Source organism: Lates calcarifer, linkage group LG15, assembly GCF_001640805.2.
Source record: "Lates calcarifer isolate ASB-BC8 linkage group LG15, TLL_Latcal_v3, whole genome shotgun sequence".
NCBI lineage: Eukaryota > Metazoa > Chordata > Actinopteri > Centropomidae > Lates > Lates calcarifer.
In genome coordinates, this window is record NC_066847.1 from 26,496,850 (window position 1) to 26,510,405 (window position 13,556).

At 37.5% G+C, this 13,556-nt stretch overlaps 1 protein-coding gene across 2 annotated transcripts in view; it reads right to left on the reverse strand.

Annotated features, from left to right (window-relative positions):
* Window positions 1–1,506: 1,506 nt before the first annotated feature.
* LOC108888711 (CUB and sushi domain-containing protein 3) overlaps window positions 1,507–13,556 on the reverse strand; it is a 197,833-nt gene continuing 185,783 nt past the window's right edge. For both annotated transcript variants that reach the window (XM_018684823.2, XM_051076168.1), the window contains exons 64-70: window positions 9,819–9,998; window positions 9,210–9,275; window positions 7,541–7,699; window positions 7,028–7,140; window positions 6,184–6,271; window positions 4,836–4,977; window positions 1,507–4,107 (exon numbers count right to left, since the gene is read on the reverse strand). In XM_018684823.2, coding sequence (XP_018540339.1) covers window positions 3,948–4,107; window positions 4,836–4,977; window positions 6,184–6,271; window positions 7,028–7,140; window positions 7,541–7,699; window positions 9,210–9,275; window positions 9,819–9,998 — 908 coding nt within the window. In that variant the 3' untranslated portion in view covers window positions 1,507–3,947. The remainder of the gene's footprint in view (window positions 4,108–4,835; window positions 4,978–6,183; window positions 6,272–7,027; window positions 7,141–7,540; window positions 7,700–9,209; window positions 9,276–9,818; window positions 9,999–13,556) is intronic.

Consider the following 13,556-nt stretch of genomic DNA (forward strand, 5'->3'; position numbering starts at 1 on the left):
CAACCCCTTGATGAAAATGGAGGACCACCACGGGGTATCTGAACATCAGAGGCAGCCAGGAACATCCCTTCATTGTACCCGTGCATGCACCTCTGCAAATTGATTTTCCCCAGCAGACACATGCCCATGCCACAAGACCGCAAATGCCTCCATGAACAGGACAGTGAAATCAGCTTACTGCACTAACCTGCTCAGTCACCAGATCTCAACTGAGCATTTGTAGGGATGACATGGTACAAACTGCTGCAGAGGCCCAATGCTGAACACCAGAGATTCCTCAAGGGATTCTCCGACACAGAGACCAGACCTTTAATTAAGCTATGCTGTTCTAACAGCAAACAGGGGGTCAAGTCAGTTAGAAGGTGTTATTATTAAGTGCATTACACTGAGCATACACCCATTCTGAACAAACACCCTGAGTCTTTCTGACATCTCAGCCTAGCACCAGCTTATATTACATCATCACCCTATGGGTAAAATCTGCTTGACGAAGCTTCGGAGAAACTTCAATGGAAAATCCTTCTGGCAAATATTTCTAATCCATACACAAATCCTAGGCTTAGACTTTAAAGTATATGCTTAACCTGAGTCTGAAATCAAACCATTTCCTGCCAGTCAAGAGCATGTTCTTTGATTTTTATGAGGCTTCTTCATACTTTCTTTATCTAGTGTTCTGTGATCTCTGTCACACTCCCTTGCGGACCATCTCGGCTTTGATTGCTGCAATTAGCTTCATCTTAGTTCATTACATAATGTCCAGACAAACTGACACCTCCTCATGTTGCAAAGTCTGTGGCACTTATCCACTTATTCACTTATTTCAATCCAGTCTGTCACAAAGTTATGTTTTATATATATATGTATATATATGTATATATGTATGTATATATATGTATGTATGTTTCAATCTGCTCTTCCTATTTTAGAGTAACTTTCAGCTATTTGTAAGCACTGATAGTGACAGAGAGAGGGGTAGGCTAAATGAGACTCAGATCACAGCAGAGACAAGAACAGCTCAGAGTAGCTAATGCAGCAGTTTTACCGTTCTTGCATGTGTGGATGGATGATGTGCATGATGAAAAGTCAAACTGTGCTTCCATTTCACGTCTTTTAAAATGTCTTTGAGACTTGAATGAGAATGAAATTCTGGTCACACCAGATGTAAATGTTAACAAGGATTATTAGCTGCAATGCATTGCTACAGGCAATGGCTAATAAAGACCCACAATATCCCTTGCATGGAGATAATATCAATCCTAAGCTTATTTTGGAGAAACCAAGCAGTAATCAGCAAGTGGAAAACTCTTTTTAAAAAACCGTAAAGCTGCAACAGAAAGAGGCAGCAGAGGCAGCTGACTGAATGATAAAACAACCAAATCAACTCTCTGCTTAACACAGTGCAACAGCTTTCCTTACATTGCAAATACTGTAGCAGAGCACAGAATTCATTACGGAGGCAAAACCAAGCAATAACATCTTTATCAATAAAAGAGAATAGAAACATCAAAGCTCATTATTTTATATTTTATATATAAATTAAGGATTTATACATTGCTCATAAAGAAAAAATACAAAACATTTTTTGATCTTACATGACATTTACATGTGGGATTTTACACAACATATTCAATAACTTACAAATGCTTTATTTGCATAAAAAATATATCTCTTTACAAAAGTTTTGTTATATGTACATATTCATATACACAGGATCTTGAATGGAATAACAATTGTGTGGTACATTTAAAAGCACTCTACTCTACTCTGGAGTCTGATGTGTGACTGACTTGCTGTTTACTGTTTTTACCCAATGCGTTTCTTTTCTCATCCATAAGAAATATGAACTCGCAAAATATATTACATATCGATAACACAAGACATCTTGCCAAAGAATGCCATCAAGTATCAAAACTGTATAAATGTACAAAATGTAACAGCAATGACAGGAATCAACATAGTCGTACAAAGTACTATAGCAGCAATTGCTATACTGGATCGCTTTTTGCCAACATGCACAGGTATGAAACTATGAGCTGCTTTTCAAACACACCTCTTCTTAGATAAACCATCAGAGTTGACATCACTCAGCAAAATCACTGCAAACTGTACAGATAAATTACACTGATGTACAGTTTTACTAATGCAATAAATGTTACATCTTCCTTAAAAACATATGCCCATACAGTATTCAAGGCACTGCAATGATGTACAAATGTGATGACAGTGTCGAATTTCTATTCATTTTTAAAACATGGATGAACTTGGACAATAGTACAATACTGATGGTGGCTCATGTATAAGTGTGCAAATTTTTTCTTGTGGACTGTACATTTGTTGGCTGAAGCTGATGGTTCAATAAGACATTGAAATAACGGTTTGAATGAGTGGACGTCAATAAAATAGGCCAAGGTCTGTATTCATCGAGTGTCTCAGAGTAGGAGTATGGATCAAGAATTTACTAAGGCACGGTTTCCCAAAAGAATTATAGAACAACAAACACTGCTCAGTTTATGAAAACTAGAGATGATGTGGAAGTTGCATTTGTTCAAACTTGGAATTACTCTTAAGTAAGGCAGATGCATGTCAACATTTTCTATCAACTTAAAACAAGACAACAAGCTTCATCTGACCTCAGACTGGCAACTGACATATCTTTGCACTAAGAGTTACCAACATCCAGGCTTAAATAAACTTCTGGGAAACCTGGCCAGCTGTAGAAACTGTGCACTGTGGGTATTCTCAACCTTCTCAAACAAGACTGAAATAATTAAGCATGGAACTCCTACTTTGAGATTCTTGATACATACAGGTTCAATGCTGGGGTTAATTCACTCCATATTTTGTTTATTTGGGACACAGACCGACTCAGAGCTGGAAAATCATCATAAGAAAAAAACAAATACTTAAAAATAAATCAGTTTTCACTACTCTTTCAGTAACTTAAGGACAGGTTAAATAGATGGATGATTTAAGTACGGGCCCACGTAACCAATACCATGAAAAGTTTGCCTCAACTAGACTGTCAGACTAGTCAGCAATTTAAACTCTCATAGTTAAAGATCATTTCTGTCAAAAACAAAATTCATTGCACACATCTTGATAATAAATGCTCTAATAAATCTCTCTTGTAAAGAAAACATACTCTGTTGTTTGAGCCTGCACTGTAACAATAAAAGCCCCAGCATTCCCAACAGCATTCCAAAAATTGTACTGCACTATAGTAATTAAATCCCTGGCCATATATTTCATCAGTAGGAGGTACCATCCAATTAAGAGGTATAATTGAGCATATAACTTCAAACAACCTACTGCACAGATGCTATTCAAAGAGAGGCATTTTCTTCTTTACTTCCTCATTGCCTCTCACACACCCCACTGTTTGGAAAACAAACTCTGAAGATTACATTGATAAACTCACAGTTGAAAGGCTCCTCACCTCCGAAAGAGAAAATAACTCTCATCAGGATGAATGTGAGACTAAGACAAAAACAAACAAAAAAAAGTTCTAGATCGGGGCTGTTTTTTCAGGAAAAAAAGTTTTAATTTTTAATTTGGCATTGTGAAGTAACCCCTCTATATTTATACTGCAGAGCATAAAATACTCTATTTTATCTATATGCCAGAGGCTCTTTTTATTCATGAAGCCAACACTCACAGAGTGTAAAGAACACTTCTCTTCACCAAGCAATGGGAAGATCTGGAAAGGTGTGAAACCTCCCCTTCTTCTCTCTTAAATCTTTTACCTTCTGTATATGATTATTTGCAACCGTAAGTGTTGCTGATAGTGTGCTTTATGTTTCTGAGCAATTCTGTGTCCTTGCTGTATGTCACCAGAAACAGGGAAAATATAAATATGTCTATATATATTCATGTTAGGAAAACAAGGATTTTCATCTCTGTTTCTGTCTCTTTCTCTCCTTCTGTCCTTCTCTCATACTCAGTAGACATCAAACCATGGTGCAGATGGTGTTGAGATTGGGGTCAAAGCGGACAACTTTCCCCTCAGCAGCTTTTGTGTTTGTGTTGTACATGGGATTCTCAAAAGTAGCCTGCCCATTGTTGTTCTCATGGACAGAACATCCTGTGTACTGCGCTTTATCTGTTTTTCTGAGGAAAAAACAAAGAATGTTGCATATTAGTTGAGAGACAGTATCCCATTATCAACCCACCCCACCCCAATTCAATGAACATGTTTCTATTATTGGCATGGACAGCTGCAGTAGGTAAATGAGACTGAGGAGTAATTATTGTTAAAAAGAGCAGTCTGAGGATCCCTATGTCAGTTCACTGGTAACTAACATTATGAGTGTGAAATTTGCATGTATATGTGTATGCACTTAAGACAAAATCCATCCATCTATACAACATACACACATTAATACTGTACAGTATGTTTGAATGTGGGCATACAGCACATTACATATTGCATCAAAGTAGTTTTCTTTTAATGCCTGACGTATGCTGCTGCGTAACAAGGCTTAAAGGGTAATACGTTGACTAATATTGCATCATGCTTTGAAGCCTCTCACAAGTAAGCTACTGTATCCAGTGAGGAACCTTACTGCAGTAAAGCAGGCTGTGGAAGTGGGCCACAGTGTACTATCAACCTCATCTTGGTGTGCATCTCCTTTGGCTGCAACTCTCAAACATCTACATGAATCTGTGTTTCTAAAACTTTTTCAACATCTGTGGTAAATAACTTCAAAACTCAACCTGGGACAGACTCATGAAAACACACTTTCTTTTTCATGTGGGATCCAAACAGATATAAAGCACAGCAGCAACTAAATTTAGGTTCCGAGCTAGTATGGAAGACACCGCGACAAACTACGTACCGTTGTTTGTAGAGATAAAAACCGAGACCTGCAAAGATGAGGGCAAAGAAAGGCACAAGGATAGCAACAGCAACAGAACTGCTGTTGGTAGAGCCATTGGTTTCAGGGTCAGTGAGTGTAACATTCTCTCTCACACTCAAACCTGTTAAAAAAAAAAAAAGCATTATATTTAGCAAAAGAATACGTAAAATAGTCTAATATATAGAATATGTGCATGAAGAAAATGTTCAGATTAACAAAATGGCATAAACACAAACACTGTAGAGACCAAATGGAATAATAAAAGAGACTTATCTGCTGGTGACGATAATGATGATAATGATGATGATGATGATGATGATGATGATGATGATGATGAAGAGGAAGATTATCACAATGATGACAAGTCAGAGAAGCGGCAGCCAGTTGATGAAGATAGCAACCATAATGATCATACTGATAATGATCACTGTGACTGTGATAATCTTGTTGAAGACAATCACGAGACGATGACAATAATGTTGAGCAACGAAATGACGGACGATGACACGTAAGGGGATAATCTACTCTCGCTGAGCGACTGCAGTAATAGCTGGCTGACAGCAGGTATGAGGGGCAACACACTATAAATGTATTTATTCTGACAAATACAGAGCAAATATTATGTAACTTTACTTTTTGAAAAAGAGTTTTAAATCTGGGTTACAAATTGAGTGTTCCTATTGAACCCAGACTTATTACAACACAGTAATAAATTATAAATGCACCTATCTGTTCTTTCCATGTGAGCAGAGAATAATGTATCTAACAGTGACAGTGAATGATTTATTTACAGTGAAGGAGAAAATACTGTATGCACTACACATGACAAAGATATTTTGATTTCTATCTCAACAAAATTTGATCACAGTTTTACATTTGCAACATTATGTAACATAATCTAGATTTGCCATGACAGCAAAATTAAAGATGGCCTATTTGTCGGTTTCAATTAAAATTGTTGAAAATGAAAATTTTTGAAGTGCAGCTGTATCTTGCTCTCTTACGATTCCCAGGATATGTGTGCTGGAAGTTTCAGGTTTCCACATCACAAATTGTGAGTTTATACACTGAACCAGAACTGGCTTTCAAGTTTGTTGTAATGTCACAAAATTGTGCTCATATTTATACGTTAAACTCAGATTTTCGGAGCGCAAAGAGAAACTTCCCCTTTCAGCAGTTGAATGTGACAACAGCCTTCTAGTGTAAAAACTACAGACGGCTGTTTAAATATCATCTCCCTTTACTTCTATTGTGAAAATGTTAAAATGGAAGATGAGAAATAGTAACCACTGGGAATGGCACTCATTGTATCTGAAAAGACACATACCAAGTCTCTGTAGTCCAAACTGTCCATAGTCTTTACCCTGTATGAAGCCTTGGAACACATAGCTGCCACCCTCAGGCTCAGCTGAAACCTGGTGGAAGAAAACAAATGTAACAACAAACTCAAGAAAGAGTACATAATGTTTCAACTGCCTGAATAAAATGTGATTTTTCTTGGCACCTGAGAGTGCGCTGCATCTGTTGCACACCACATCAAAAACTGAATATATACAGTATTTAGTACAACAGTCAACACATTCTGTCATGCTACATTCAAAAATAACACCTTCGTTTTTTGAAGCCCCTCTCCAGAAGCTGTGCAGTATGCTATCAATAGCTCAGCGGTGTGCAGTCACCTGTCACACGATGTTATTAAGTGGACCTTGAAGGTTTTTTTTTAGAAGAGGAGCTTCAGTTCCACCAACAAAAATTGTTCTACAGTCGTTCCAGGTCCCTTAGATGTCAGGTGTGTGTCTAAGCTTATTCAGCAAATTGTCAATGTGGGAATGCTGAAATGGTTCATACAGAGCGCCTGGTGCATCTGAACCACAGCCAATGTAAATATATGTAAACAAAAACAGACAATAAGCCAGGAAATTACTATTCCGCTTGTTGTCACAGTTTCTCCTCATGCACATTTTTTTCTTTGTTGGCAGGGTACGTAGGATGACCAAAAAAACTAATAATTAGGAAACACTGGCTTGATTCAGGAAGGAAGGGTTATTTTTGGCTCTCAAATAGTTACAGCTCTTGTCTACTTGTCTGTCAGACTGAACAATAAAGTCATAGCTCTTGGGTATTTCTAAAAGATCACTGGCCAGCTGCTTTCAATTCCTACGTATACTCACAAATCCGTCCATTGCCCAGGTCTCATCAGTAATCCTGCTCAAGGAGCTGTGGGCCAGCGCTCTCATCTGGTACAGCAGGAGCATTAACCGTGCCTCCTGGTGCTTGTATACTCCTACAAGGTAGAGGACAAGAGGTGAGAAGAGAAATGATGTGCATAAAGAGTTGAGGCAATACAAGGGTGGGGAAATGATGAAACAAGAAAAGGAGAGAAAATAAAGTATTGCTGAAGAGAAGATAAGGGAAGGGAAGAGAAGAGAAAACAGCCAAGAGAGGAGGGGAGGAGATGAGTGACTCTTGAGTGGGCAGTTAGTCAGTCAGTCAGCGCAGACTAACACATCCGTCTTTAGAGCCAATAGTTAATTTCCACTCTCATGCATGAGATCATTTGGTGATTGACTGATTGACATGAGGCACCCTCAAAATAAATGGAAGTGACACACAGAGGTAGTGAGAGGAGGAGAGGGTAGGCAGGGGGGAGGAAGAAGAAGACAGATGATTTATAGATGACTCACCAGAGAGCAGAAACTCCACGCTACTGTCGCTTAAAGTTACATTGACTTTTCCTGTCGTGACATTAAAGCTTGTGACTGTCAAAGTCATTGGCTGTTTCTGGCCCTTGTAATCATAGGAACCCTTCCAGACGAAATCAGGGGCAAAGACGTCGTCAGGAACTTCAATGAAGGAAAACAATAGTCTCATTAACTCTATTATCTGTTATAACTATTATAAGTAGATCTCATTAAAATAATACCATAAAAGAACTGACAGAAGCATAGGTATGAAAACAGGGAAGTTATCATTCTTATTAACCAGCAGTATCTACTGTGTCGTTTTTAAGCAACATCAAATCAATATTATGTTTTTAATGAAAGCTGAATACTTGCACCCACGCTGCAAAATGGTAATTAGATATGCGGTAGAATCAACATATCAAACAGCTGATAACAATCTTTTCATTTAATTTGAATAATATCATCTTCCTATGCTTTTACAATCTCAATTAATGATAATTAAATACATTCCAAGAGAGATAACTCTGGGCTTACTGTGAACTCTGCAGAACTTTAAAAAAAAAAAAAAATAGTTATACACTGATGAAGCTTTTTATAGCTCTGATATTACAGCATACTCGCCATCTCCATAAGTCAATTATCAGTGCAAAAAGGTGACTGCTTGTTGTTAGCACCAACAAATAAACCTAATAATAGTCAGAACAATTACCTTGCATTTACTAGATAATTTTCAGTAATTGTTGGCACAGCAAGAAGTCATAGATATTTCTGTGGTATCACCATGTTTTTGCCATATTCTCAACACCAGAGATGTACTATGAATCAGCCAGATAAAACTGATTAAATTTAAAATTTATTCAGAATAGTAGTATTTATCCTTTATAAAGGGGCATTTTCCTTCTGCTTTATCAGTATATTATTAAGTAATAAGCTACAGAATTAGCTGTGTCATTCAGTTCCAAAATAACATAGTTACATAGTATCTAAGTCCCCTTTTCACCTCTTAAAACTTAACTTATACAGTATATTTATAAGTTTTAGTAAGTACCCTTACAGAAACACATCAACTGACCTTCAGCCAAAGTAGAAACTCTGTGGGGCTGTATTGTACTTAGGCACAGCGATGCTTTCAATGTCAGCATGGTAACATGCTCACAATGACTGCTAATATTTTGCATATAATGCTTACTATGGCCATCATATTGTAGTGTTACATGTTAGCATGATAACATTTGCTAATTAGCACTAAACACAGAAGCTGATGTGAATGTCATTAGTTTGTTAAGTATTAAAAATTCAAATGTCCTACATAAACATGTACAGTCTCAAACGACTGTAATTATTTGGTCTTTGTTGCATTGTAAGGCTCACTGATGCTCATGGCAGATTATGTGCCTTTTGAATATTTTCATCATGAATACCGAACAATATCTCCAAGTTACATGCATGTATTATGGTACAATTTATGAATAATTTTAAACCTAATGAACAGGTACAGAGCTGAAGTTCTAATTCTGAACAGTGCATGCAATGACATACAGAATTTGTACTATCCAAAAATGGCCCTATAGCTGATGCTAGTAGAACTGCTAAAGAACAGACAGATCCAGGACTAGAGACTTCTGTGACTGTTGAACAGCTTGAACAGCTTGTGCAATTAAAAACTCACCATTTATTTTTGGGCTTGGTGTCCCTGGTACGGGTTTGACAGTTTTCTCATGTGATTTGGAACCGACTGCAGAAGAACATAAATATGTATGTCACAAAGACATAGTGACACACAGTAAGGCTTAACAGCTGGAGGAAGTTGGCAACATAAACACTGCTCAACTGTAACATACTGCCTCCATTAAACTTTTCCTCACTTCTCGATCTTGATTCCTCGATCTCTGGTGGCTCAGTTCTAACATAAACATCTACAAATCAACATATTGCTGAAACTTCCAAGTAAAAAAAAAAAACAGAATTTTGACAGGCACATAGCAATTAGTTGACAGTAAAGTAACACAGCGGGTTTACTGGAAACATCATAGAAACCACAGTGTCTCATTACATTTGAACAGCAGTTTATCTGATCCATCAGTGAGCTGTACTGCAAATGTCACAGGACGGATTTTGAAATACCAAGTGTATACACAAGTATGCACTCCTCTAAACCCCCTATCCTCCACACTTATGCACATGACCAACCTTCCTCTGCAACATATTAAGTTTTACTTCATTCTTCTCCTCCTGCCATCCTCCCATCTGCCCTTGCAGACCTCCAGCAACCACATACCTCTGCAGACAGGCACCTTGCCAGTCCAACTGCCGTCAGAGCGGCAGACACGGTGCTCTGAACCCCCGGAGAGGAAATAACCTTGCTGACAGGTGTACACCAGGGTGTAACCGTAGGAGGGCAGGTCTAGACCCACAACGTCAGCGTTGGCTGGGCTCCGCGGCTGCTTGCAGGAGTGAGCTGGAGAGCAAACAGAGGGCAGACATGTTAGTACATGTACACACACACATCCTCACCCACATACATACAAAATGAAGCCAGAGACACAAACACAGACCAGTGTATGCATACACGCACGCACACACAGACATACAGACAGGCAGGAAGATAATTAAGCACTCAATAGGAGAGAGGGGGAGAGATGGGAGGCGGTCTAACAAAAAAAGAAAAGGAGGATAAAAAGGAAGCACAAATGTTTCAGAATTTAATTGAGTCTAGGGAGCTATTAGGGAGCACATTGATACTCTAATATGTCGAGTCTCTTTCTGATATGAATATGGACACTTGTGGCTTGGGAGATGCCCTGCTTAATTTTGGACTGAAGTAGTTTGCAAAATGAAGAGGCCTCAAATTAAGTAAAAATAATTTAACCATTTAACCAGGTATCTCATGTTATAATTCTCCAGCCCCCGTGACCCTTAAGGATAAGCAGGATAGATAATGAATGAATGAATGTTATATTTCTGTGCCAGTACAACAGAGAGATCTGACTAAACCCATTATAGTTCATCCAGTAGGTGGATAAAACATTTGGGGTTGCTGTATTTCTTGGACCAATCAAAATTTTAAGACCAAGCTTTACAGTGTCCTTGCAAAACAGTGCTGGAGTGAATGTTATTGTATATGCTGTGAGCTATTTTGCATCATGAGGATGTACATATAGGTTGCAAGGTCACAGACACTCATGGACACTGGAAGGAAGCAGAATGCTGACTGAAATAATTTGCCAGTAGGAAGTTTATGAATGCATCCAATGTCCTGGAAGTCAAGAAACCTGCAAACGCCCCAGTAAATATAAGCATGTCTTGTTTGATCTAGAGTTTTTTTTAATGATTGTGATTCAGTTTTTACCTCTAAGCTTATTAAATTACTCTGTCTCAAAAAACAAGAAACTACATGCTGATTTAAGACAGTGTTGAAAAGCTTAATTTACAAGCTTTAAATGAATCAGAAACTGGGGACAAAAGTTGTTATGCTGTGTTGCCAAAACACTGGTCTCTTATAGACCATATTAAATATTTTCATTTTCTCATGAGTGGGTTGAGTACACTTAGTTTAATTTTTCACATCAACAAACTCTCTATTAAACAAAAAAATATGCAAATCACCTCATAACACCAAACACTGAGGGGTTGAACACTCAGGCTCCGAGGCCTTAACAATAATGTGAAAATAGTGCAATAATTTTGCAGCTTGTGAGTGAAAGAATACGTTGCCAGCTGTCAAATGGGAAACAGTGCAAGTGTGTCACAGTATCAAATTGGTCCTCTATGGTATCTTAATGATATAAGGGGCAAAAGGGTATGAAAAGGTTGCTAGGATAAAACTCAGTTTGTGGCTTGATGACGGACGTGGAAACTGCAGGGAATCCTTCCTTTTTTTTTTTTTTTTTTTTTTTTTTTTAACTTTTGCTGGTATTTGAGCAGGTTACATTTTATGTGTGTATGTGTGTCTGAACACATACATTTGTCAATGCCTTTTAAAATAATACAGGGACATCAAGGTGAAAGTTGAGTGCTGGAATCTGGCAGGATAGTCATCTTATTCTCAGTTACACAGGCACAGTAACAATTTAGTATATATTAGGAAAGACTGATGAAGAAAACTCAAGGACAAATGTATGTGCCAACCTGAGCATTTTTATTATTTCATATATCTGGCATCTATGGAATGTATTTACACTGCAAAAAATAAGAAAAACTGCCTCATATTGCAAGTTATAGATATAAAGTCTAGAGGCCTAAATTAATAAATAGACAAATAATTAAACTCCCTTCTTGCTGCCTGAGCACAAGTCTATGTAACCCATTTAAAATGACAGACTGTCAGCACATGTCCAGGGTTGTTGTAGAGTTTGTCGACCATGAATAAGGAAGACACTTACAAGGCCAAAGAATTGTTGTATCAAAGACATGTCATATCCTTTATCAAGTTCTGTTGACAGTTCCATGTTTATTTACACTTCAAACGGCACAGCAGGCTTTACTCCTGAGATTACATGAGTCCTCAAAAGACACTTTCACTTTTTTCTGTCGCACAACAACATGTAATCTTAGTTCAAAGTTGAGCCAGATAGAGATAGAGTACATTAGTTAGGAGTACAGAAAGGCTGATACATAGGGTTAGATACACAAAGATAGCCCTGCTGATGGATTTCTCTTTGAGGTTGGCCAGCTACAGACTGCAACAGCAAGCAATGGTCATAATTACAAAGTTGACTTTTGAAATGTTACGTTTCTTTTAAAGTTTTTCCAGGTAATCCTGTTACCATTCCTTGCTGTACAAAATTACACATTCTTGAAAATTAGTGGCAGCTGGTCAGTTCAGCAATAAGGTTTTCACATCAAAACAAGGTTTAGTCTGGCTGTTTGCTAACTAAATTGTGGACTATTGCTGAACTTGTTACAGTGCTCACTAGCACCCTAAAATTTCCATGTTGATGCTTAAGAACTCAGCACTAGTCATTCTTTAGTTTCAAAATGTCAAAGTGAGCTGGCAAGAAATTTGGGGATTTGTGGTGTGTACCTTTTAGCAAAACATATTAATCAGATAGAAAGGTAACATGATTAAAATCCAGTAATATTAAACTCTGACTTCTGTCCATTGCATTTATTACATTTATTGTGTTGATAATCCCTCCAAGTTTTTGCTTTCACCAGCAGTACAAGATTGGTTGGCTTCACTTTTAAATCCATTTAAGTGGCTTCACAGTAACAGAAGACCATTTAATCACAGAGAAAGGTATTTTAGAGGATTTATGACTCTGTTTTGACCGAGGGTCAACACAAAGTGTCAGACCCATACAAAAGCACTTATGCTCAAATACATATACATAACCTCAGTTTTCCCCAAATGTATTAGGGCCAGACAGACCACAGGGGTCTATATGTCCACCTTCAGGGCGGTGTGTGTGAAAAATGAAAAAAACAATAACGCTGTACATCAAGAGACTAATTTCATTTTGAAGTAGAAATATATAGCAACCTTTGGTTTATCTCAGTGAATGGGATCTCAGTGACTATACTCTTCAAAAAAAGCACTTATTTAACATTTAACATCTAAAGGATGTTTCTATAACTTGCCAGTTAAGGAGCTAATGTGTTAAAGGTCAACTTAACGTTATTTAAAGAATATATGCATTACAAAAATTACATTTGAAGCTTATCAGTTGTGTTTACTAATACAGTGTCAAAAAAGTAAGTGAACCCTTTGGAATTATCCTCATTTATGTATAAATTTATCTTAAAATAAGGTCAGATCTCTCTCTAAGTTACAACTGTGAACAAACACAATCTATTTTAACTTCTAAAACAGAAATCATTGTATTGTTCTTGTCCAATTGAAAATACAATTCAAACATTCACACTGTAGGTCGGAATGGATAATGTGAACCCCTCTCTTAATAACATCAACAAAAGCCAGTTGGAGTCAGGCATTAGTAAATCTAGAGTCCAATCAGTAAAACAGATTGTAGATGTGGGTAAGAGCTAGTTAATACCAATATTGGGTCTAAATTTA